Source organism: Melitaea cinxia, chromosome 18 (genome assembly GCF_905220565.1).
Source record: "Melitaea cinxia chromosome 18, ilMelCinx1.1, whole genome shotgun sequence".
Taxonomy (NCBI): domain Eukaryota; kingdom Metazoa; phylum Arthropoda; class Insecta; order Lepidoptera; family Nymphalidae; genus Melitaea; species Melitaea cinxia.
In genome coordinates, this window is record NC_059411.1 from 7,961,635 (window position 1) to 7,987,933 (window position 26,299).

General features: G+C 32.0%; 2 protein-coding genes across 3 annotated transcripts; one reads left to right on the forward strand and one right to left on the reverse strand.

The window, feature by feature from the left end:
• Window positions 1-1,256: 1,256 nt before the first annotated feature.
• On the reverse strand, window positions 1,257-5,563 carry LOC123662067 (uncharacterized protein C14orf119 homolog). Of its 2 annotated transcripts, XM_045596956.1 has the most exons (3): window positions 5,335-5,563; window positions 4,450-4,673; window positions 1,257-2,263 (listed from the first exon to the last, which is right to left on the reverse strand). In XM_045596956.1, exons 2-3 carry the CDS (start codon window positions 4,642-4,644, stop codon window positions 2,003-2,005), a joined length of 456 nt encoding a protein of 151 aa, XP_045452912.1. In that variant the 5' UTR covers window positions 4,645-4,673; window positions 5,335-5,563; the 3' UTR covers window positions 1,257-2,002. The 2 variants fall into 2 exon arrangements, with proteins under 2 accessions (XP_045452912.1, XP_045452913.1); XM_045596957.1 differs by lacking the exon at window positions 5,335-5,563 and having other exon boundaries at window positions 4,450-4,719.
• Window positions 5,564-10,781: 5,218 nt separating this feature from the next.
• Window positions 10,782-25,837, forward strand: LOC123662508 (zinc transporter ZIP1-like). Its single transcript, XM_045597351.1, has 6 exons — window positions 10,782-11,137; window positions 16,596-16,965; window positions 17,778-17,985; window positions 22,299-22,434; window positions 23,340-23,524; window positions 25,490-25,837. The coding sequence occupies exons 1-6, from the start codon at window positions 10,852-10,854 to the stop codon at window positions 25,835-25,837; spliced, it is 1,533 nt and encodes a 510-aa protein (XP_045453307.1). The 5' UTR covers window positions 10,782-10,851.
• The last annotated feature ends 462 nt before the right edge of the window (window positions 25,838-26,299 follow it).

Below are 26,299 nucleotides of genomic sequence, written 5' to 3' on the forward strand. Positions count from 1 at the left end.
CTACAGTAAAGAAGGAAAAATCTTAACGGAAAAACAAATTTGCGCTGGTGGCTTAGAAGGTCAAGATTCATGTAGGGGAGACTCGGGTGGTCCACTCATGGGACAAGTGCCTGGAATAGAGAATTGGATTGTAACTGGTATTGTATCTTATGGTCCGAATCCCTGTGGAACAATTGGATTTCCTAGCATCTACACAAAGGTCACCTCATACGTTGACTGGATACTGTCTAATATTCGACCGTAAATAAACAAAGACAAGAACAATTTGCTTTTTATTTTATTTTTGTTAAAGATCTGATATAGAATTAAGAGTGGATTAGTACTGACAAATTATGACAGTGAAACAAATATAACGTTAGAAGCTAGTTAGGAAATTTAGTGCACAATAGGAAATTCTAGGACACAGCAGAATATTTCTTGGGTAAAATTTGGAGCGACCCGACTAGGAAAGTTACAGTTAGAAAGCTTAGTTTAGTACCTTTGTTTTATCGCTAGGACATGCATTTACGCACTGGCCTCGCCGCCCGAAGGCGACAGGAGTGTGAGGCTCCCGGCACGGACAATGTGTCCTTCCTTCACGCACCGGAAACAGTCCGCTTCGGTCGACTAGGTCGGGCGAGTATGTCCGACTGACTTGGAAAGTACCTACTTCTACAGAACTCTACATTAAGTTCTACAGAAGATCACAGCCAAATGATACTGCTCTCAAATAGTGTTCGGTTCCTATGGTTCTTACCAGGCTAGGGTCAAAAACGGGTTCGCAACGCTCTTGGACATCTATGTTGTAAAATCAAACGCGCTGAAGTTGACATATCGAAGAAACATTGTCAGTTTTTTTTGGGGTACTTTAAATTATTTAACTATTAGAACATAACAATACGATTCGTATATAAAAAGTCGTACCCTAAGTCAACGACTTTAATTTCAACGATTATTAAATGTAATAACATTAAAATAAAACTCAAAATATTTTTTACGACATATATTTAATTATTATGTATATATCTTATGATTTTATGAATATCAAATGCCTTTCTCTTCGCACCAGCACGTTTCTATCAGTCAAACCTCTTACAAATTTCTCTTTAACTTAAAATTAAATCTTATACTAAAAACCACTATGATTTAAAAAAGAATACAAAATCTTGGCACAATGTTTTTGTTTGTACTTATTTATTTTGGTCTTTGGAGCCGCAGATGTTTTTTTAGTAGCAAGTTTATTATTTGTCAAAAAATATAAAGAAATATTTTTTTTAAAAAAGAAATAAGTATGTATATAATCTTTTTTTAGTTATCGAAATTTTGACACACATTTTACGATTATAACATCAATTTAGTGTTCACAGCTTTAAAAAAAAAAAAGAAAAACAAGGCAGTGAATAACCCTTACTTACTTGAATGTCTTTTTTTTACAATATTGTCTTTACCAACCTGCCAGTTACATCATATTATAAATCTAAAGAAATAAAGTTATTTTAATCGTGTCCCAATATAAATTATCTTGGAGATCTGATTGTATTATTTCATTCACACCGATACTTGTGCTTTTAATATGAAATATTATATATGTATATTTTAAATTACAACCTCTGTATACCTATAATGAGGAATATTAGTCTTAATCATTTCAATATTCTTTAATACCTATATACTCTAAAATTATATTAATATCTATATATAATATTGTAAAAGATAGATATGATTTATATGAGATTCTAAAACCGTAGGAATTTGCTAAAATAGCTAATGGAATGGTCTAGATATGGAATGTTTATAAAAGACGTATAAATTCTTATAAGTAATAGTTAAAAGTAATAAAAGTTCTTTCTTACTTCAACAACAAATAAGATCTAAAACTTCAGGCACAAAGGTACCAAAATAATATAAACGCTTACTAAAACTGCCAAAAAACCACGGGCAACTCTAGTTATATGAGGAATATTCTTAGTATAAAAAATAAATAAAATAATGCTATCAAAGTATTATCAAATTCTTGTGCATTTTAAAAGGCAGCAGTGATTTGAGCATTGGTATTTTCTTGTTCGTTACAAATGGGTTCAGTGGTATTTCCCTGACTTTGTGCAACTTCTGTTTCAAAATGCATCTTGTGTTCTTCATCGAGCTCTCCATTCAATTTTCCACCATTGACGAGAGCATCTTGCAATTTAGTTCCAAAGTCTGAGTCAATTTCGGACACAGCTTTTATGAGTCTATTTCGTTCTTCCCCTGCCCAAGTAGGAAACCACTCATTAAACAATTTGATCTGAAAACAATTTTATAACATAACTTTAATTTTCAATTTCAAATGTATAAATGTGTTTGTCAAACTTTCCTTTTTATTAATAATATAATAATTATCTTTGTATTATAACCTCCATGTAATATATCTCATGTTCTTGTTTAACTAGATTTACCATATCAAATATTGCTTAGGAAAGCATGGGAATTATGGACACATCCAGAATTTAGTAAAGGTGGGCCAAAAAATAAATGTAAAAATTCAAAATTCTTATTGTTTAGTGCAACTATTCATTTACTTTTTGTATCTACACTACTAAAATAATAGTTTACGAATGTTTTCGTTGAATCTACCTACAATTTCTTTTATAAAACTAAAATATTTATTATTGACTTCGAGTCAAGGCGGGGCAAATGCAACTTTGCTCCACTGTAGATAATCCCACAATCTTACGAAGTGTGTATATTTTGAGTCATTTATTTATTTTTTGTTTATTTATGCTTTATTGCACAGTAAATTACGGAATTGTAGAATAACATATAATTAATTAACATTAGGCCAAATAAGAGTGCATATATTAGTGTGCAAAGAAACCGAGTAAACTCGATAAAAAAGGCAAAAGAAGTTAATGAAATATCTACATGAGCACATTTCAGCCTATCGCAGTCCATTGCTGGATATAGGCCTCCCCAAGTTCGCACCAGACATACTGGTTTTCCGCAATCCTCATCAAGCCTACACCGGAAATCTTACGTATTATATCGTTATAATTAAAAATACGAAGTTTTGAAAATTTGTTAACAGTATCTATACAAAAAATTAAAATTGGAGTCTATTTGTAATATTAAAATAACCGCTTTTTACTAAATGCACATGGATGTATACATAGGCATTTACTGGCTGTTTGTTCTGGCTAATCTCTGAAACGGCTGGACCGATTTTGACAGAACTTTCACTGGCAGATAGCTGATGTAGTAAGGAGTAACATAGGCATTTATTTAAGAAATTTATTTATTTCATAATTTTGCAAACTGAAAAATAACTTTTTTGTTAAATTCCACACCGACGAGGTCGCGGGCACAGCTAGTTGTAAAATAATATACAATGTGACTAATTGTAAAATATTACTATTTAATTGATTATCCGAGCGTCAGTATTGTAAATGCCGCGCCCATCTGTAATTGCGGGTACATGAACATTTTAACAAAATGTATGTACACTAAATAATTTGCTGTGTACCTTGCGTTGATGAGGCTTGAATAAATAAATAAGTAAATAAATAAATATACACCAGATACTTGGAGCCGTGGAATACTAATTTGGGGCAGCATAGGTCGGAGAGTAGATTTCATCAAGCAGGTCCGCTTTTTTCATAGGAATATATTCAGAGTGCGCCACAATATGTCTTTTATCCGCTATGATGAAATCTATCTCGTTCCTCGTTACAGTATCGGGGCTTTGCCATGTCCACTGCCTTTGGGGTTTCTTCTTGAAAAATGAATTAATCAAGAAGAGCCCCTCCGCTTCGAGGAAGTTGACGAGCATCCGCCCCATGCGATTCCTGTGCCCCAATCTGTATAGATCGATCCGAACGATTAGTCACGGTCTTGTACTCCTACTGTAGCGTTAAAGTCTCCCATAACAACGTTGTAGAAGGCCGAAGTAGTGCCATGTGTGTCTTCGTACAAGGCTTCAACTTCATCTTCAGTGTGACGAGGTCAGAGCATATACCTGTTTCACTTTCAGGGAGTACCTTTCAGTGAGTTTAAGTACAAGGTACGCTACCCGGGCATCTACATAAGCAATAACATATAATACATATAAATAATAATTTATGCAGTATGTTTTAATAACTTCAATTTAAAACTCAGCAACTCCTACATATAAATAATATTAACGCGTCATGTCGTTTAATTACAATCACATTCTTGTTTGTGATAATGATAAAGATTGACTAATGAATAACAATTCCTACTTCTATTTGAAGTGTGAACAGTTTATGATATTTTTTTAAATTATTTTTTTAATTGGTAGTAGGGTATTTGTATATATATTTAAAATTATGTATTACCCTGTATTGTGTATTATTTCTCAATAAGTTTGTGTTACTAAATATATATACATATATGTATATATTAAGAGTCCAAAAAATATGAGCAAATAAAGGAATGAAGATTTTACAAAATTAACATAAAATAATTTATACTTACACGGCATTGGAATAAGGTCACAGGCTTATCTTTACACGATAGGGAAGCTAGTTTACAAGCTAAGTGATCTGGCTTCCCACTGTATGCAGCGGCTAAGATTGGCAGGAAGTCTTCTCGCTGAAGTTCACTGAATTCACCGAACCATTGTACTATGTATCGGAGCTGTGCCTCAGACGTTAAACCAGAGTTCGACATGCTGCGAGGAAATTGACGATATTCTTTAGCTGAAAAGCAACAAAAAAAAAACAAATCTAGCAGAATTATTTTCAACAGGATGATTTATATTGAAAACATTGAGGTATGATTTATATATTAGAAAAAGAGTAAGCTAGAAAGTATATTTCTGACCACGTTTCAATTTTATTAAAAAAGAAAACCGTTCAACTACAAATTTAATTATTTTATCTACTCACTTTCAGCAGTTATAGATAAACATACAGTAGTTTCAAGTAAACAATCCATTGTATAAAAATTAAAACAAAAGTTACGAGATTAACTTTATAAAAATATACAAGCACGATCACCGTGAACGGAATCTATAGAGAAACTAACTATTCTATTCATAACAACTTTCAAAGACCAAGCTTCGGACCGTATAAGATTAAATAATCACCATAATTTCACCTATCGACGAGATTATATCATAATTTTAATAACTTTCTAGTTTATAAAATTTACATTTCATCTGCATGATGTGATAAATGCTAATTTTACGTCTGGTCTTTATATTAATAGCAAACTATTTATTGTGTTAACTACTATATGCCATGTTTTAAACTATGTGTTAGAAATTGTCAAGCTTAACACGTAATTGTTAAACTACAAGTAGAGTAAATAATTGAATTTAATTAAATTCCTATTTAAATGTAAATAAATCATACTTACATTAGTTTTATTTTTCGAAGTTTTTATGTGTTTGGAGGGTTATTTTACTTATTTTGTTAATGTCAATTTTACGTAGATTGTAGTCAGTATACAAATTTTGAATGAATTTATTATATCGTTCAATCGTTGAATGAGAGACTGAGAGTCTCATTCACAAGAATCTCATTATGATGAGACAATATCCGACCAATATCCGACGACTCGACGAGCATTGAATGAATATGAATGTAAACGTGATCTAAACAGTGTGACCAGATTTCATTTAACGAATACTATAATAACGCTTGTGCTTGTGGAGGTTAAAAACTACTAAATTTTACCAAAAAAGAATGAGAAATTACTAAAAATCTTTTACTTTTTTTTATCTTTGAGAAATATAGGTATTCTTTAATTGTGATTAAGTTATGATTTTTCTTCTTATGTTGAGCAACATTATTATAAAGCTGTTTTGAGTCCATTAATTTGATATAAGCCCTATTTCTCAGAATCTTTAACCTATTCTAATTTTTATTGAATTTGTGTTTCACTCGAAATCGATAACCGTGGGAAGCTCCTACATTTCAAGGACAATAATATTGAATCCTTAGTACCTATGAAAGACAGCTTAGTTTGGCTTGTTTAATAAGAGGCCAATATAAAATGCCTCCGGGAATTACTATTTATGTATAGTTAAATTTAGGCACAAACAGTGTTACAAACCTTAAAACTCGTATAATTTAAGTTTAATGTGTTAAAATGGAGTAAATCGGGAGATTTACTCACTAAAATCGTTTTATCGGTATTTAGTCACCAAAATCGGGATACACTGATAAATCGGTAACTTTCATCACTGGCTCACGGCACGAATGGAAATAAGATGAGAATAAAAATGATGATGAAAATTAAGAAAAGAATAAAAATTGAAGATAAACCTACCTAATATAATTTTTCAACACGTGTGGGATTACCCCAACAGCTTTCCCTCTCGAATAATTAATATTAGAAAGAGATAGTTACAATCCATTCGATGAAAAGGAGAATACCCGCTGTTTCTCGAGAGGTTTGCAATATGAACGAAAAAAGTACCAGAATAGTTGAAAAACATGAATTCTACCAAAATATACCAAATAATTTTTAACTACTAGATACTGTTACCGGTAGCTCGAAATTTACCAAAAAAGTAGAAATCTACTAAATGTGGTCACGCTGAATGTAAAAGATGACATATAGGTCTGACTTGTGAACAAAAACTAGCAATCAAAAAACGCGGTATATTCAAAAAGGTTTTCAAATATGTACCTATAGATAAAAATGCTATTTTGGTCAATAATTATCTACCTAAAACGGTATGAGCTACAAATGTCCCTTTCTTGGCTCGGGGCGCGGCGGCGGCATACAGCTAGACAGGAATATTTTATTCAAATACCTATATATATTTTATGTACCTATGTTCGCGGATAACTTCGTCGTTTATGAACCGATTTTGATAATTCTTTTTTTGTTAGAAAGGAAATATACTGGTGTTGTACCATGATAAGGAAACCAGGATCTGATGATGGGATCCCAGAGAAATCGAGGGAAACTCGAAAATCCGCATAACTTTTTAACCGACTTCCAAAAAAGGAGGAGGTTCTCAATACGACTGTATTTTTTTTTTATGTATGTTACATCGGAACTTTTGACTGGGTGGAGCGATTTCGACAAATTTTCTTTTAATCGAAAGGTGGTGTGTGCCAATTGGTCCCATTTAAATTTATTTGAGATCTAAAAACTACTTTTCGAGCTATATCTAATAATGCGTTTTTACTTGACGCTTTTTTCGTCGACCTACGTTATATTATACCACATAACTTTCTACTGGCAGTACCGATTTTGATAATTCTTTTTTTGTTAGAAAGGAGATATCCCAAGTTTAGTACCATGATAAGGAAACCAGGATCTGATGATGGGATCCCGGAGAAATTGATGGAAATTCTTGAAAATCCGCAATAACTTTTTACTGGGTGTACCGATTTTAATAATTTTTAATTTAATCGAAAGCTGATGTTTGTCATGTGGTCACATATAAATTTTATTGAGATCTGATAACTACTTTTTGAGTAATCTTTGATAACGCGCAGTTACTTGACTATTTTTTCGTCAGTACAACGTAGATCACGTTGTACTTACTACTCGTCGATGTAATTGAAGTCGGTTTTTTTTTCGTTTGCGAGCAAACACAATTATTACTATGTGTACCGATTTTGATACCGATTTAAATTTCATCGATATTTGATTACAACTTTTGCAGTAATTGATAATGCGCGACTAATTTTTTGTCTACCTACGTTGTAGTACTTGTCGATATAATTGAAGTCGATTTGTCGTTTGATAGCAGCAAACAACCAACTAAACCAAATCTCAAGCCGTTAAGCCCATCTCCGATCAATCCGTTCTTCAAAAAGAAGTTGAAAATGAAAAATTAACAATAATTTCTTGGGTTAAATAAATAAATTATGAAAATTTAATTTTTTTATCAGTGATTAATACTTAGTGACGGATTTTTAGTGTATTTCATCAAAATGCAGTAACAATTTCTTAAAATTTAGACCATTATTACTATTAAGTAAATGACTTGAACAATAATCCAGAACATTTTTAATTTCAAGTATCTTTCCCTCTACGTTTTCAAATTATCTTATCTTAATGGGCATCATAAATATAAATGAAGATTCAATGGGTAGTTAATACTACTTAGGTAACATAAATATTGCTTGGGAATTGTCGCGAGCAATATTTGTGAAATTATCGTCAATTAACAATTTTTAAGTGATCAACATTGCTGCCGCGACAGACTTATCTGTTTAGGAAATATAAGTGTTTCCTTTATGTTTTGTTATATTTATTAAATATCTTACACAATACAGTAACAATTGACTTGTAGATCGCGCGATTGTCGCGAATGGCTCATTTTTTTTGCTAATAATCGAGACGTAGGAACTGGAAAGCCTTTCTTTATATTAAATGACATTAATTGACTATGTAACAGTTAAAATATTATTTTTCCATAATAAAACAGTTGTGGTATTAAAATTTTTATTTTAAAAATTTTCTAAAATATGTAATACAATGTTGTATTGATTATATTTATATACTATTATATATATTATACTATTAAGAAACAGGTTAACTTTTGCTCAGGAACATCGCTTTTAAACGCGGACCAATGGAGTAAGGTATTGTTTAGTGATGAGTGCAGAATTCTCTTAAATCAAATTGACGGCATGCAAAGAATATACAGACGCAAAGGAGAATGATACATTCAGACAAATTTTGAAACTACAGTTGCATACGGTGGTGGATCAATAATGGTTTGGGCGGGCATTTGTTTGGGAGCTCGCTGATTGACAAAGGGAGTCTGACTGCAGACCGTTATATCAGAGAAGTTTTAGAAGAAAATGTCGTACCGTTTGCCCCATATATCGGTGGTGATTTTGTTTTTATGCAGGATAATGCTCGGCCGCATATCGTTAGGGTAACTCAAGCTTATCTTAATGATATAAATATTACTGTTATGGAGTGGCCGGCGAGATCACCAGATATGAACCCAATAGAGCACGTTTGGGACTTGCTGAAAAGAAAAGTTAGTCCAGAATTCCAGCTCCTGCCAACGTGGGTGAACTGCGAATCGCCGTAGTTCAGGAATGGCGGAGACTATCCCAGGAGATCATCGATAACATCATTCTCAGTATGCCTAGACGGGTAGAAACTTTATTAAGAGCACGTGGAGGAAATACGCGATATTAATCACCATTTTTCTAATTTAATTAATTGTTATATTAATATTAATTTTCACTTTTCCCGGTTACATGAAAAGTTCAAAAATGTACCATTTTTCACAAATAGCCTTTACTCGCAAAATCTGTTCTTAATGTGATCTCATTTTAAGAAAAATAAATGAAACGTTAAATAACAAAATAAGTGTAGTAAGTAGATTTTAAAATAAAACCATATTTTAACCATATTTTTTTAAAGTACTAGCTAACCCGGCGAACTTCGTATCGCCTAACAGTCGATTCTTTAATTTTATTAATTTTTTTTTTTTAGAATTTTTCTCTCCGTAAGAACCATCCTCGTACTTCAAGGAATATTTTAAAAAAAGAATTAGCGAAATCGGTCCAACCGTTCTCGAGTTTTGCGCTTAGCAACACATTCAGCGATTCATTTTTATATTATAGATGAACATTTTTTTGTGTTCCGCTAAATATACCGGTGTGTTTAGTAGTAGATTGTACATTGAAACTAGGAGTACAAGATATTATTGATAGTAACAAGAATTTAAACCCGTCACACAGTAGCGGAAATAATTACGTATAATTAGCTGAGGTTTTATTAGAGAAAACAAAATAAATATATATATTTTTAATTTTATAGCTAGGTTGTAGTAATAAATATACCTACGTAAAGATACCTAATGCAAAAAGTTTTCTATGACGTTGCAAAAGCAAAAGTTGTGATCCACCAGAGCTATTGAGATCTGACAAGTACTTTTCGACTTGTAATGCGTCGTTGTACTTGTAGATGTCATTGAATTCGTTTTTTCTTTTCGTTTGCGAGCAAACAATTATGTCGTTCACAAGATTACTTAAAGAAAAGTCTAAGAAGAAATGTCTAGAACTAGATAGTGCTTATAATCAAAAAAGAATAACGAAAACAATAATTAGTTTGAATTTTCAATATTTAAAAAAGTTAATCATATATTAAAGTTTATATATAAATTTAAAAAATACGTGAAGTTTAAATATTTATATAAAATTACTAAAAGATCTTAAATAAGGACTTTAAAAAAATGCCTTTGTTTTTTATTTAACATAAGTCATTTGTAATCCATATAATTACGAAGGTAGCTTGTAGTGTTATTAAAACGGGATTTATTAAGACACAAGTGCCTAATAAGGACGAAAATGTTTTAAATGAGTAAATAAAAATATACCTATGCTTAATTATTAGACTGATTTCATTACATAAAATATTAGTTTAATAACAAAATAAAATAATTTAATATATATAATAAAATAAAGTAATTTTGTATTTTCAACATTATTTGTAGTAACTGGTCCATGTAATTTCAGGTTTAATTTTAGTTGTTTTTCTTGTACCTACATGACAAATTCACTTTATCATTAATAACTAAGTATCGGAAGGTATACCTTGTATTCTAAGCATTTAGAGATTCACGACTTGGCTCACGTATAGATAAAAACACTGATAAAATCTTAAACCGATTCTATATAAGACAAAATAACTTAAAGTCTATACCACTTCCATACTTGATATATAGCATTGTTTTAGTATCATATGTCTTAGTATAGTAGACAGGAGCGGAACATAATCATCGCGTCTGAAATCAAACACTCACTGCCATTTTTATCATTTAGAACGTTATCTCAGTCCACCTACGGCTGGGACGGAGGATATTCAGTAATCAGTCGAGCGAGGAGATTGAGGAGACGAGAAGTGCGCGTATATCGCTAAGAGTTCAATTAAACTGACGTAAAAATGAGTGAAATAATGAATATAACCAATGTCAACGACGATGAGGGGAATGCGTTGAGAGCGAAAATAATAACAATGATCTCCCTGTTCAGTGTGTCGATGGTATTCGGTCTCTCACCGATGCTTATTTCATTGAAATATGGATGGTTTACGAAATCCAAGAACTCTAATATGAGAGCGAAAAATCAGTTTGTTGTAGGACTATTATCTTTTGGAGGTGGTGTTCTTTTTGCTACTACATTCATGCACTTATTACCGGAGGTCGATGAGAATATAGAGTTGCTACAAGGTGAGTAAAGCTTATACGTATTATATGTTTTAATTTGAGACATTTACCTATACATATGTGAATCGTTTGTTCCCTAGATTGTTTTATGAAAATTATAGTAATGTTGACAGAATCATATGTTTTTATTCATTGCTAAGAGAGTTAGCCGGTATTTAAAAATAACTAATAATCTTGTAACGTAGATCAGGTAGTAATGAAGTTGTAATCTTAATATTATAATAATTAAATCTAGTTAGGGTAGGCAGTGACACAACCTTTACTGTGACATTTAAAGGTAACATGTGGAATGTAAACACATGGCAAACTAGTGATCGCGCATGATTCTCCCAAGAAGTTGTCTAAAGTTTTTCAAACGTTATACTTCAATTCTTGTTCTATTCTAATATTATCTCTGACAGACTGCTACCCTTATTTGTTAAGCAATACTTGGAATGTAGTTTTTAAAAGTTTAGAATTTAGGTGTTTCCTTGAAATACATATTAATGAAAATGATAGAACTTCATAAAAGACAAGTTAGTTAATAAATGTGCACCAGTTTCAAAATTAATGTTTTAAAATCCAATATAACATTTGGTAACAGTTGGTAAAACTATCTAAAGATAATAATAAAGAAAGTTCTCTTTATATTAAATCCCTAATATAAATATTTTTTCTCGCTTCTCGCTTCAGCCTGTAATATTCCACTGCTGCACGGGCTAGCATATGCCTCTTTTCCCATGTAGGAGAAGAATCAGAGCTTAATCGACTACGCTGCTACAAAACGGGTTGGCGGATATATTCCCTAATATAAGTAACGATCGCTATCAGGTGTGCATGATAACAACCGGGACCGACGGCTTAACGTGCTCTCCGATACACGGTGGGAAGACCCACATGAACTGCACAAACACCCAGATTACGACAAACATCTGTATGGTAAATACAAAATTAAATGTTCATGTGCGGGGATCGAACCCGCAACAACCAGCGCAACAGCCACGAACCAGTGCGCCAACGCATCGTCAATACAATACAGTCGTTAATACTTTTGACCAAAGAACAAAATTCAGTCATGTAAAATAAATACAGAAATATTCCTAGGTAGGTAAATAAATACGAATCTATTAGCAAATATACGTCATAAAACATGACAATAATGATATGGTTCTTAAAGTTTTAAATAACCTATTGAATAATTCAAAGTCAACAGTTTTCGTAGTCAATTAGCAAGCGTGGGTTAAATAACAACATGTAGATATATCGTATCCGTGTCAAATAAAGCATTTGTTTAAAACAAGAAACATTGCAAACAAATTATACACCTACGATACTGCCGTATACTAGTTACGAGAAGGGTTTGTTGCACCTAAATCTGCGATTGTTCGGTATAATGTGTGATATTCACGTGTGTTATTGCTCCATGTCAACCCTATGATCCTCCTAGATAACTGTATTACGTATACATTTGTAATGAATTGTAAAAGCATTAATCTCTTGTATTTCATTATTTGGTCTGGTTACTGGAACGTTTAATGAGCAAAACTTTATACTATAAGACATCACGCAAAACCCATAAGAAAACTAAATAACCAAAAATGTCAATTAATCTGAAAGGACTCGAAACAAAGCCTTGTACCTAACACATATTCGTTTTATTTTTTACTAGCTTCCCGCCCCCCCTTCGCACGGGTATTTAACAAAAATTTCCAATCCCTATTTTTTTTTAAATAACTTCGTTCCTTTCGAAATCGCTTGTTTCGCTGTTCAAATCAAACTAACTCTGGCGGGCGACACCGGGCTCTTATATATTCAGAGAGCTAGGCTCTAGGATATTCGAGAAAGTTTGAGAATATTTTCTTTCTCACACCTTCTAGAATGTTCTCGACATTATCGTCCGCCGTAACAACAGGTTCTGTAGCTGTAGCATACGTAAAGGCGCGAAATTTAAAAACTTAAATTTTAAAATGTTTTCAGAACTAATTTGAATAACTAAAATTATGTCGCTTTAACTACAAAATATAAGTTAGCTACTGCTATATAAAAACATAAAATTTAATAACTTTATATAGTAATAAATGTAATTTAAGACTTTATTAAAATTGGAATTTTAAATTTCGCGCCATTACTACACATGCTGCAATTGCTCGTAGCGCCTTTCGAAATGCATCCCAAATAATCGTTGCTCTGAATGAAGTTTAAATACTCGACAACAGATGGCGCCACTACACTTATTTTCCAAGTTGAAGGGTTGGAAAAGCCCAAGCTTAAAACGGGAAGTTTCTTGTTCGAGGGGGGATAAAGGGCTATCACACTATATAAGTCCTTTTATTATGCCGGGACTCCTTTTTAAGTTTTATCGGCACGCACATTTTATCAACTTAGTTTTATTATATATAATGATTATAGGTACCTTCTATATTTATATATATAAATTCGATGATATATAAAATATTTCGAAAAAATTAGCACTTTTATTTACTAACTAGCCCGCGACTTCGTATTCGTCGAATTTAACAAAAAAGTTGTCGTTCAGTTCGCAGTTATAAAATATATAAATTTCTGAAATAAAAGTAGCCTAAGCTATTCCATACTGTATCAGCTATCTGCCAGTGAAAGTCCTTTCAAAATCGGTTCAACCGTTTCAAAGATTAGCCGGAACAAATAGACAAACAGACAGACAGACAGACAAAAATTGTAAAAAATATTATTTTGGTATATGTACCGTGTATACATCCATATGAATTTAGTAAAAAGCGGTTATTTTAATATTACAAACAGACACTCTAATTTTATTAATTATTTGTATTGACATCATTTGTCGTTATAGCAATTCAAACTTTCATATATTACTAGCTGACCCCGCAAACGTTCCTTTGCCATATATGTTATTAACCCGCTTAATCCCCCCCCCCCTGTAACTTAGGAGTATGAAGTAGATGTGGGCCGATTCTCAGACCTACCCGATATGCCAACAAAATTTTATTAAAATCGGTCGAGCCGTTTCGGAGGAGTTCAATGTTTAACACCATGACACGAGAATTTTATATATTAGATTAAAGACCCAATTTTAAATGTAAAAGAAACAACAAACATACAAAATATCTTTTATATCTGGTGTCGGTCTTGACTGTTTGATAGTCTTGTAGCTTAATTAGGTAGTTGAACTTTAAAAAAATATCATAAATGTGCGTTTGTGTGCGCGACATTACGTTATAGTTATAACGAATCCGTCGATTAAAATATATTTTTACAAAATAACAAGTACAATAAAGATTATTTATTACTGATATGAAATATATGTTATTTGGCTGGAATTATTTGAAGATAAATAGATTAGATATCAAATATACTTTCATAAATTGGGGAAAAAGGATAGCCCATACCTATAATAATGGTTTGTTAATTGGCTGAATTAAAATGGATCATTTATATTAAATGTAAAGCGGTAGGTCACTGGAAACATTTGTATAAGGTTCACTTTTTTTAGCTTAATAAAAAAAATTAAAAGGTAGGTTCTTCTAACATACAAATTATAAAAAAGGGGTGAAACGTTAAGTACGTCACTGGTTGACTCGATTTTTGACCTATAGAGAGATTCAGATATTTAAATCATGGTCAAAATTTAAATGGAATACTTTTTAAAAATATAATCGCATAGTAAATAATCTGTGTAAACAAATAGTTTAAGAGACAATCTTTCAGCTGAATTGAAATTTTATCGCGGTTTATTAAGTTTTTATTAATTTTTAGATGCCCGACGTTTCGGATACTTTACAGCAACCATGGTCACGGAAGGACTGTCCTCTAAAGATTGAGTCCGCAATAAAATCCGAAAAAGTTGTTTCATTATAATGCGATATTCACTCGCGTAAACATTAGAAACCAATATGAATTGAAATTCATGTTCTTTTGATTTGAAAAAGTTAAAAAAAATTATATTATAATTGTGTAAACAATCATCGGTGCAATATTTGATATGATCGGATAAGATTAAATTTCAAACGATTCTGTTTATGTTTTAGATAAAATAATAGATATTATTATTATTGCCCAATGTAGCGACAGGGTCAATGATCTTGAATTACCTACATGACTCAAGTATGAAGAGATTAAAATACGTAAATTAAAAAGTGCATAAAGAAAAATTTGTACTCTTTCTGTACAAAAAATGGTGACCAAAACTGCATTAATTTATATTGGATAGATTATTTTAATTTTAATCTTAACAAAAAACCATGCTAGTCTAGTCTATATATATAAAAATGAACGTTTATCTGTATGTCCTTAATAAAATCGTAAACTATGCATTTGATCATATCATAATCTTCAGCAAAGTGTTATGCAAAAGCCCACAAAGGTTTCTGAAATGGTACGACCAGAAAGAAATCGTAGCACCGCGCGTAGGGTAAAGCTAGTTCATTATAAAAATGCTTTTGTTTGGGATACGGATGCAGGAACATCTGTAAAGAGGTTGCGTCAAGGTTGCTTAGTGACAAAGACCTTTGACTCTTGAGCCATGGAATAATAAAATATGAAAATACTTCCTTGAAGTTATTATAATCATTGATAAGTAATATTTCCTGTTTCTTACTAGTTCATTCATCTATTTCTATATTCAATAAAGCAAGGATCCGTCAGGATCGCGCTGTCGGTTATTGATACTTAGACTACTTAAAACAATTGCTCTTGGTCGAATCGTCTAATTTCTCTCTGGGAAGTCCAGGACGTAAAGTAAATTTGTCATCTCAGAGGATCGGTCTTTTATAATGCTCTTAAAGTTTTTTGAAAGATAAGCAAGTAACAAGTAGCATTAATGAATTTTAAAAATTAAGGTTCAGCCTTAAATGCTAACTTCTTTTATTACTTTGACTGTACTTTTAATAATTTTAGTATTTTATGAACTCATAAGGGGGCATCCATTAATTACGTGAGCTATTTTTCGATCAGTTTAGACCCCTTCCTCCCCTTAGTAAGATTTGCCTGGACCCTCCCCTCCCCTTACGAAAGATTGACGCTGAATATAATAGAGACTGACGGGAAATAAAAAACTGTTCAATTATACTATAGTTAATTTATTTAAATAAATAAAATTCTAAGCAAAAACTAAATTATTTGAATACTTCTTGCACTGCTTGCCTCGCTATATGAAACACTTACTCATGACCATGGGTTGACTGGAAGAAATCTCTTTCAGAGATAAGTCCACCTTTGCCATAAACCTTACTATTATTTTATGTTTTATGTCTATTTTTTGAGTGCAATAAAGTATATAATTAATTATTTTAATAATCATGAGATTTATTTTAGCGGACAAAATGAACACTCAAAATATATTTTTTTTATTTCTGTAACATTTTATATTTTTTGAAGTTGATTTTCGATTATCCCTCCCTCGGTTTAAATGAGATATTATTTACTTCAGTAAAACAAATATTGATCTCATTTTATTTATTTTATATACTCTATACCATTCTCACAGAGGCTGGACTTATGGCGGAAATGCCAATTTACCTGGCCGCCCTAATCATGTGCAGCGGATTCTTCATGATGTACTTAGTTGAGGAGTTAGTCCACGTGTATATCAATAGTCGCGAGAACAAAACAGCAAATACTAGTTTCACTCGAGTATTGAGTATACGAAGAAGTAGTGAAGAAGTGGCGAATAACGATAGACCTATTAAACAATTGGAAGCAGCGGCGCATAACCATGGACATAGCCATGTCGCAGTTGCATCTGATGATACCATTGTTGCAGCCCTTAGAGGACTCTTAATTGTGTTAGCTCTGTCTATACATGAACTTTTTGAAGGTTTAGCTGTTGGACTAGAATCATCAGCTAGAAGTGTCTGGTAAATATATTTTTCATCTTACATATTACCTACGTATAGCTAATATCTAAAAATACAAGATATGACAAAATATGCCATTTATATAATACATACATTTGTTGACATAATTATTGACAGTAAAAATTTTAAACACAAAAACAATGTTATCATCGCCTTAGTCAAACATTACTTTGTTTGCTATCGCAAATAAAATCTAAATTAGCATAAGCCAATAGCCGATAAAATATATTAAAATAAATATAATTTAATTCGGTACGTTTTTGTTTTTTTTTTTAATTATTACAAAGTATAATAATTAATAGCTATTTATTAATAACAATGCTAAATTGAAGCGTACCTAACTGATGAAATAAACTTCACAAAGACAAAATTCATAAAGATTAATCAGTTGCAATCCATTTACAACAAAATACACTTTCTTTTGCCAAGTTTTATTTCTCACGCTCATTGATCAAAAACTAGTTCAACAAACACTTTGTTTTTATATGAAATGTTTTCTTCACAAAATTCGTGATATTATATTTTACAAAAAATGTTCATGTCGTGGCTTTAAACACAAACAAAGTAGGTACCGAATATCGATAAATTATTATTTTACCTGACTCTTAAGTGAGATTATTGTTATTTTGTTTAAGAAGTATCTAATGAAATTGACAAAGTCTTATTTAGGAAAAGATGAAGCTACATTACCTATAGCGATAGGCAATGTTACTGTTATAATGTTATACTGTTATGAACGAATATTACAATTGAAACAGCTTTTATTTAACGAAAATTTTTATTTTTTATTTTATGTTTTATAACTTTTTTAGGTACATGTTTGGAGCAGTATCAGCGCATAAATACATAATTGCATTCTGTATCGGCGTGGAGTTATTAGCAGCTGGGACAAAGCGATGGTTGTCCATTGTCTACATTTTCACATTTTCCTTTGTGTCAGCGTTGGGTATTGGGGTTGGAATACTGTTAGTTGGTGGTGCCGGAGCAACCGAGGCCGGCATGTATTCTGTCGTTTTGCAGGTAAAATCATATTTTTTTATGTTTTTTTCGTAAGTTGAGTAAAAGTGTTTTGAAATTCTTGAATTATTATAAAAAAATATCAGTACAAATCCTTCGAATTGTCTTATGATTTTTAGAGCGGACGCAGGACCAAGGACATAAGTCATTAAAATTGTTAGGATTTTAAACTATATCTAGCCGATAAAAATTTTACCTTACTGTAGCATTGTTCTCTTAGTACTAGGTAAATTTTTATTAATATGTACGATTTTATTTTTTGTGTTACTCACACATTAGGAATTCTAAACATTTTTGAATATCATATCAAAAATTGACCGCTCCAGCGGGGATCGAACCCGCGTCTCCGACTGACCGTGTCGGCGCTCTAGCCAATTAAGCTATGGAACGATGTGCCCGCTGATTTTTATATTCGGTTTAAGCGAACCGTGGCGCCGTCTATAGTGAGTTCTTTACAGAAACCCGTAACTATTCAAAGTTTCATATTACAATGAAAATCTTTGACAAGAGACGACACCTTGCTATTTTTAATATGGTGGTGAACCTCCAATTTTTTTTTTCATTAAAAAAAGAAACGAATTGCTATAACGTCAAAGAATGTTTTCTTAAACATACCTACATCTTTTGAATTCACGCTAAAAATAAAATAATTATTAAATTAATTAAATAATAAAAATAATTGTGTTTGCTTGCAAACGAACAAAACCAATCAAAAAAATTCAATTAAATCGAAAAGTTATACAATTTAGGTAGACGAAAAAATAGACAAGTAAATACGCGTTATCAAAGATTACTGAAAAGTAAACAATATACATAGATAAAATTTAAGTGTGACCACAGGACAAGCATCAACTTTCGATGAAAACAAGATTCAACAAAATCGTTTTGTAACCCAGTAAAACGTAATTCGGTAAATGTAATACAACGTAGGTCGACGAAAAAATAGTCAAGTAAATACGCATTATTAGATATTACTCGAAAACTACTTGTCAGATCTCAATTAAACATAGGTAAATGGGTGTGCTGTGTGGCTACGGCACTAAAGAATTTAGCCACCCCCTCTCTTCCCGTGGGTGTCGTAAGAGGCGACTAAGGGATAACAAGGTTCCACAACCACCTTGGAACTTAAGAAGCCGACCGATGGCGGGATAACCATCCAACTGCTGGCTTTGAAATACACAGGCCGAAGACGGGCAGCAGCGTCTTCGGTGCGACAAAGCCAGTACTGCGGTCACCAACCCGCCTGCCCAGCGTGGTGACTATGGGCAAAACACATGAGTTCACGTTATTTTTGGCGTAAACTTGTGGAGGACTATGCCCAGCAGTGGACTGTATAGGCTGTAATGAAATGGGAACACATGAAATACACCACCCTTTGATTTAAAAAAAATCAACGAAATCGATAAACCAGTCGAAAGTACTGAGGTTAACATACACAAAAAAACAGTCGAATTGAGAACCTTCTCCATTTTTGAAGTCGGTTAAAAAGCGTTAGCCAAAGTACGTCCTAATCAACATTAAAATAAATTTTTAAGAAAAAATATCTAAAGCATTTAAATCATATCTAAATAAATCTGTTTTGGATTATCACAATATTGAAAAAAAATATCAATATAGGTATTCATAACGTAATAATTAAAGCAACCATTCTTCTTCTGAGCGCTATTATGGTCTATTAGGCCTTCCATGTCTGTATTTATAAAATTCAATGTCAGTGATTTTTAAATATCGAAATAGGCATTTCTATTATAAACTAGCTGCCTGGACAGACTTCGTTCTGTCAAAAGAATAATTGTGTTTGCTCGCAAACGAAAAAAAAAACCGACTTCAATTACATCGACGAGTAATACAACGTATATCGACGAAAAAATAGTCAAGTAACTACGCGTTATCAAAGATTACTCAAAAAGTAGTTACCAGATCTCAATAAAATTTATATGTGACCACATGACAAACATCAGCTTTCGATTAAATTAAAAATTATTAAAATCGGTACACCCAGTAAAAAGTTATTGCGGATTTTCAAGAGTTTCCCTCGATTTCTCTGGGATCCCATCATCAGATCCTGGTTTTCTTATCATGGTACTAAACTAGGGATATCTTCTTTCCAACAAAAAAAGAATTATCAAAATCGGTAAAAGTTATGCGGTATAATACAACGTAGGTCGACGAAAAAAGCGTCAAGTAAAAACACATTATTAGATATAACTCGAAAAGTAGTTGTTAGATCTCAAATAAATTTAAATGGGACCAATTGGCACACACCACCTTTCGATTAAAACAAAATTTATCGAAATCGGTCCACCCGGTCAAAAGTTCTGATGTAACATACATAAAAAAAAAAAAAAAAACAGTCGAATTGAGAACCTCCTCCTTTTTTGGAAGTCGGTTAAATAGTCATTTTTTTAACTACTTATTACCTTCCGTGGGCCTATAATGGAACATACAAGAAAATAAATTTGCCGAATTGGTCGAGCCATTCTCGTGTTATACGCTTAGCAACATTCATTTTTATTTATATAGACTAGATTACCTGACGGACGTTGACCTTTCCGAGTTCAAATAATTTTTTTTTTTTTAATTTTAGAGATTTTCTGCATAGCTTTCTTAATTTTAATTACCATAAAAAAATTCTACAAAGTATTTATTAGAAATTTTTGAAAAGTTAATTAGTCGAATCAGGCTAGTCATGCTCGATTCATTTTCATTCGTCTACATATAACATTTGTCAATTCGTTATTTGAATTGTTGGCGCATAGTGCTAAAATAGGTCCCTAACCTAGCATTCCTTAAAACAAAACCTGAACAGATAAGAATCATTATTCTATTACGCTCTTCAATTTTATTCATTCCATAGAGAAACAACAAAAATAGCAATAAATTTATTTTCTGTCAAATAATAAAGTCAGAAGTCCTGGCAACAAAAACATAATTTAAATTTGTAAGATTGACTTTACAGTTACTCGGAACTTCTTAGAGCTGGAAAGCTGGAGAGCCGAGAAGTCACGTTCTTCGTCTTATCTTATCTATGAGTGCATATAAATAATATGAGGAAATATATAGGTTTCATCAAAATCGATCGAGTTATCTTTAATGCCGTGGATTTAAAATGTCAGATATTGTAATCATGTTTAACATTAGGGTAATACTATGTAGTTATTGTCTATGGGATTATTAATTCTAACGATATTAATATAAGTATTATGATTAGTGGTTGATTGATTGAATCTGTCGCTGCCTGGTATAGACTTATTTCCTCATGTAGAAGGCTTGATTAAGAGGAGCGTCCCGAGCCAAGAAAGGACAACTACTGCAGCTCAGACCGTTTTAGGTAGATAATTATTGACTAAAACAACATTTCGTAGTCAGTCGACTACGAAACGTCGAACTACGAACGTCTTTCTCCCGAAAACATGCCAATTTTTTTATGTAACTAAAAAAACCTTCGGCTATTCCCCTATGTTCTGTTTTTTTTTTTTTTTTTTTTTTTTTGTAAATATGCGTAATTTTTTTAATGAATGTGAAAATGTCAAAAAAATTTGTTAATATTTCTAGTCTTTGAAGACTCCTTCTCCCTATGATAATAATAATATGAAAAAAAAACAAGACATAATCGACTACGTTTGTATAGAGAAAGTGCCGGTACCCTTTCTTAATCCACCACTCCGTTCGCGATGCTGGTTGGCGATTATAGGTGAATATGATTATTGCATATGTACGATGTAAATTTTTAAAATTGTAAAGATCTAGGTACTAAAAATGTTTTAAGTTTATAGATGTCTTTTATTAGGAATATATGAACAGAAATTGATCCGCGAGATCGCTTCTTAATGAATATGGAGACTTATCTATTATACTTATGTCAATTTCCACGTGTTTTTTTATTGGGAAGCCATGGTTAATAAATAATTCGCAAATAAAATAAATTAAACATACTTAAATTCAATAAAAATGATTGAAAGTTATTTATTAATTCTCGAAAATTGTTAGAAACTTATTGTTCACTAGCTGTGGAATATTGTAAATAATATGTCAGATTCTAAGTGACGCATTAAGATGATACATAAGTCAGTTTTTAAGTTAGAACTCCAGCAATACAACTGCGAAAACCGCCCTGAAATGCATTCAGTCGTTTTTGCGTGATGTGCGACTTACAGACAGACAAAAATTAAATTAATAATATTTTGGTTTCTTTTGGCCACATGAACACCATTTACACATATTTTTTTTTTTTTTTTTTTTTCATATAGATATCTTCTATGTTCAGACAGAAAACACACTTTTATTATAGGTATAGATTTGAAATTTTTTTTCAGGGACTTGCATGTGGTACTTTGGTATATGTCGTATTCTTTGAAGTCTGGAGGCAAGACCGAACAGGAATCGTACAATTCGTCTGTTCGTTACTTGGATTTGCGCTGATGGTTGGTCTTGAAGCTATCGTAGAAATAGGTATGTACCATAGTATAACAGGCTGCAAATATCCCATACCTAGAAAGAGAAGAGTTGGAGCTTTAAGGAAAACTCTATAACTGTCCATGATGGATGATTCTATAAACAAATTTAGCACGTTTAGCAAATTAGTAATGTAGCCAGGTTCTGAACGAAAATTTCGATGCGTTACAGAACTAATAAAAATTAAAAATATATTCATCTATTTTTAGACTGTGTAATTTTTCTTTTCACTGAAGTATAATTATTCTGCTTTTTTACAACAATTAACACAGATTAATAAGTATTAAAAGTTCCTATAGTTTTTCTTTTAATGTACCTAGTTGCTATTTTAATGCATTGCAAACTTGTCGAAAATATTATTATTTTGTCAAAGTGGCTTACTCTTGATTTGTGATAAGTATTTAAATTTAAGTGCTATAATACTTAAGATCTTTTGCTTGAGATAAAATCTAGTGTATGCATCAAGTCACGTATATTCTTCAGGAGATATCGAACATCTGCAATCTTGTTAAGTAACTTGATAGATCGATAAATATAAACCGATTTAATCAAGATTAGGTCATATTGTAAGCCTTATTTTATTTTTTCAGAAAATTAATCTAGCTATACAAGTCGACGTATCTAAAAAACTTGAGTTATTACATATACCAGTTGGTGCATGTGAAAACCTCTACATACTGATATAGGTACTTACTTCAATTTCTTTTTTTTTTTTCAGTCGCTTGATGGAAATCTTGTACAAGGATAGGAGTGAGAGAAGTAGTAACAAATTTTGTGCTCATACTAATTTAATTTATTTAAATAGTTTCGAGTGCGATTTTCCTTATGTTTATGGATATTTAGTCTTAAATTACCCTCCAGCTTTATAGTCCTATTATTAAAAACAATGATGTCCTTAAAAGAAACAGTATCTACAATGGCTGACACATTCAAAACTAAAATGAGCGAGTTTCAGCAAAAATCGCAAAAGTGCTCATCGCCAGTTACCATGGTCTCACTATCAGCCGAATTCAACAGTTTCAAGTTATTTATTATGTCAGCTTTGGGTTCACTACAGCGCCAAGTAGAGTTTCTTGGTATTGAGATGGTTCGTCTGGAAATGACAAAAATGCATAGATGATATTGCTGCATGGAAAAGAAGAAAACAAATCCGAAGATACAACCGCTCGTGTTACCTCTCTTGTCGCCAACTTCTCCAGTGCAAGTATCAAATTTTCACATCGTAAACCCTCTAACAATAATAATAGACCGATTGTAGTGAAGTTCACAGACGTCGCTGTCTGGGATGAAATATGATTTATCAAAACTAAGTTAAAGGGTAACATACAGGTATAGCTCAGTCGGAATTTCTGACAAAGACGCTTCGGTATTGGGAAGTATTTGAACCGAGAGGGCAGTATCTTTTTGATAGAGCTATCACACGCTGATGCTTCGTGTCACCAGGTGCGATCTGTGTAAATGCTTCAGGAGATTTCTCACTCATCATTGAAATCACATGAAAGCTATTAAGTGGTCGCAGGTTCAAAAAATTCAGACCGTCAGACAACTTTTCTACATACGAAAATAATAATAATTGTGTTTGCTGGCAAACGAAAATAGACCGACTTCAATTACATCGACAAGTAATACAACGTAGGTAAACGAAAAAATAGTCAAGTAAATAGGCGTTATCAAAGATTACTCCAAAAGTTGTAATCAGATCTCGATGAAATTTAAATGTGACCACATGATAAAAATCGGATTTCGATTAAATTAAAAAACATCAAAATCGGTACACCCAGCAAAGTTATGCGGATTTTCGAGGGTTTCCCTCGATTTCTTTGGGATACCGTCATCAGATCCTAGTTTCTTTGTCATGGTACCACCCTTAGGATATCTCCTTTCCAACAAAAAAATAATGATCAAAATCGGTTCATAAACGACGAAGTTATCCCCGGACATACATAAATATATATATTCGGTCGAATTGAGGAACCTCCTTCTTTTTTTAAGTCGATAAAAAATTGTTTCTGAGTATTTTTACATGTACCTGCTTACTTCGATTTAAAGGTCAGTTTTATTATTTTTGTCTACCCACACGTAAATTTTATAAATTCTCAATAATTGCTTAGATTCCTGTATTTTTATTTATAAAGCCTAAATTTGTGCTCATTAATGTAATCGTACAAAATTATATTAATATTGTGTTGTATTTTGTTCTGTACTTTTTTTGTTCACTTTTCGCATAGTTTATAATTCATTTTTGTTTTGGAACAGTACAAATTTTATTGAATCATTTAATGTTGTTTTATTGATTTTTTTTATATCATCATATGTTGTTATTTAAATTTTTTATTTGGTGAGCTGAGCGGATACTATATTTACCATGTACATATGTTGTTAACTTCAATAACATTTGTTTTAAATCTCTCTACAGCTGGCGGGTAAGAGATATATTTATTAATTGTATATAATTTTTTCCATTATTATTTTATCTATATTTCTTTATTATAACTTTTATTTTAATTTGTATTTATTATAAAACGTTTATTTTATTACATACTATTTTTTACCCGCGGCTTCGGTTGCATTAAATTTTTTTATTATAAAAAGTATCCTTTGTTACTTCTAATGCCTCTAAGAATACGTGTACAAAGTTTCATGATGATCGGTTAAGTAGTTTTCGCGTGAAAGCCTAACAAAAAAACTTACATTTATAATACTTTATAATATTAGGTATTAGGGAAATATATTAGGAATTAGGGATACATATTACAAATCACAAAATCAATAGCTATGTATCTGATGATAGAGATACATTTCTCTCTTTCTCCTCTTCTTCAGAAGATAGTTTTTGGAGTATAACCCAACACTTAATGAATCACTAAATTCTACCTTTACACGTTTATCGAAAGACTTTTCACAGTTCGCATAAACGCTCAGAGTATTCCTACACAGTACTCCGATCTTTTGTCCTCGTTTGATAACGAAAACATTCACGCTATCCTTGACTCTGAGTTGTAGCTTAAGCCATGTTTATCATCCACTTTATATTCTTTAACTGGGCTTTCAGTTGATTCGAAATGATCGCGTACATCGTATTGTATCTTCCGTTGACCATGTTGAACAACATGGACAGTGCGATGCTTTAGCATTTTCCTATCATGATCTCCATAACTTAACGTACAAAATTCAACAACCTAAGGCAAAATCAAGGATCCTTCTGCTGCGTAACTTTGGTGGAACTAACCTTAACTGCTTGCGTAAAGATGCGACTACGATAAATTGGTCTTTGATTCACACTGCAGATACTATTTTTAATACCTTTTTGATTGATCCATTTAACGTACACGCCCTGATACGACCAGTTCCTATAAAGCATTTGCCAACACCTGGCTTATCGATGACATTACAAAAATAAAAAATAAAAAGCGCATAGCAAAAGCTAAATATAGGGCTATAACCCCAATATAATAAACTATGAGAGATACAAAAAGATTAGGAATCACTGCGATACACTTTGTAGGGATAAACAACGATGCCACATTCATAAATGTTTAACTGAAGAAGGTGATACTTATAAAGTTCGAAAATTTCTGCAAACACAGTTGGGAATAAAATACATCAAAATATTGAACGTAATAAATTAGATTTCAATAAGCTTAACCAGCATTTCCAATCTTCTGAAGCCATTAATGATGCAATAAAGTTAAATAGATTAAACCAAATTTCAACTATATCCACTCCAGATTTTCCTGCTCTCACTTTTAGTCAGTTCACCACATGTTAAGAAGAATGTTTTGGCCGTCAGCTCCGATGGGGTTCGCGCACATTCATTAAGTACTTTTAAGAAACTCACCAAAGAAATGAATTTGTTTTCTTA

Coding starts and splice junctions, on each gene's coding strand:
- LOC123662067 (XM_045596956.1), bottom strand. CDS start 4,644: ATGTCGAACTCTGGTTTAACGTCTGAGGCACAGCTCCGATACATAGTA. Junction 2,264..4,449: donor TGACCTTATTCCAATGCCGT/GTAAGTATAAAT, acceptor AATTGTTTTCAG/ATCAAATTGTTTAATGAGTG.
- LOC123662508 (XM_045597351.1), top strand. CDS start 10,852: ATGAGTGAAATAATGAATATAACCAATGTCAACGACGATGAGGGGAAT. Junction 16,966..17,777: donor TCATCAGCTAGAAGTGTCTG/GTAAATATATTT, acceptor TAACTTTTTTAG/GTACATGTTTGGAGCAGTAT. Junction 23,525..25,489: donor AGTTTCTTGGTATTGAGATG/GTTCGTCTGGAA, acceptor CTGGGCTTTCAG/TTGATTCGAAATGATCGCGT.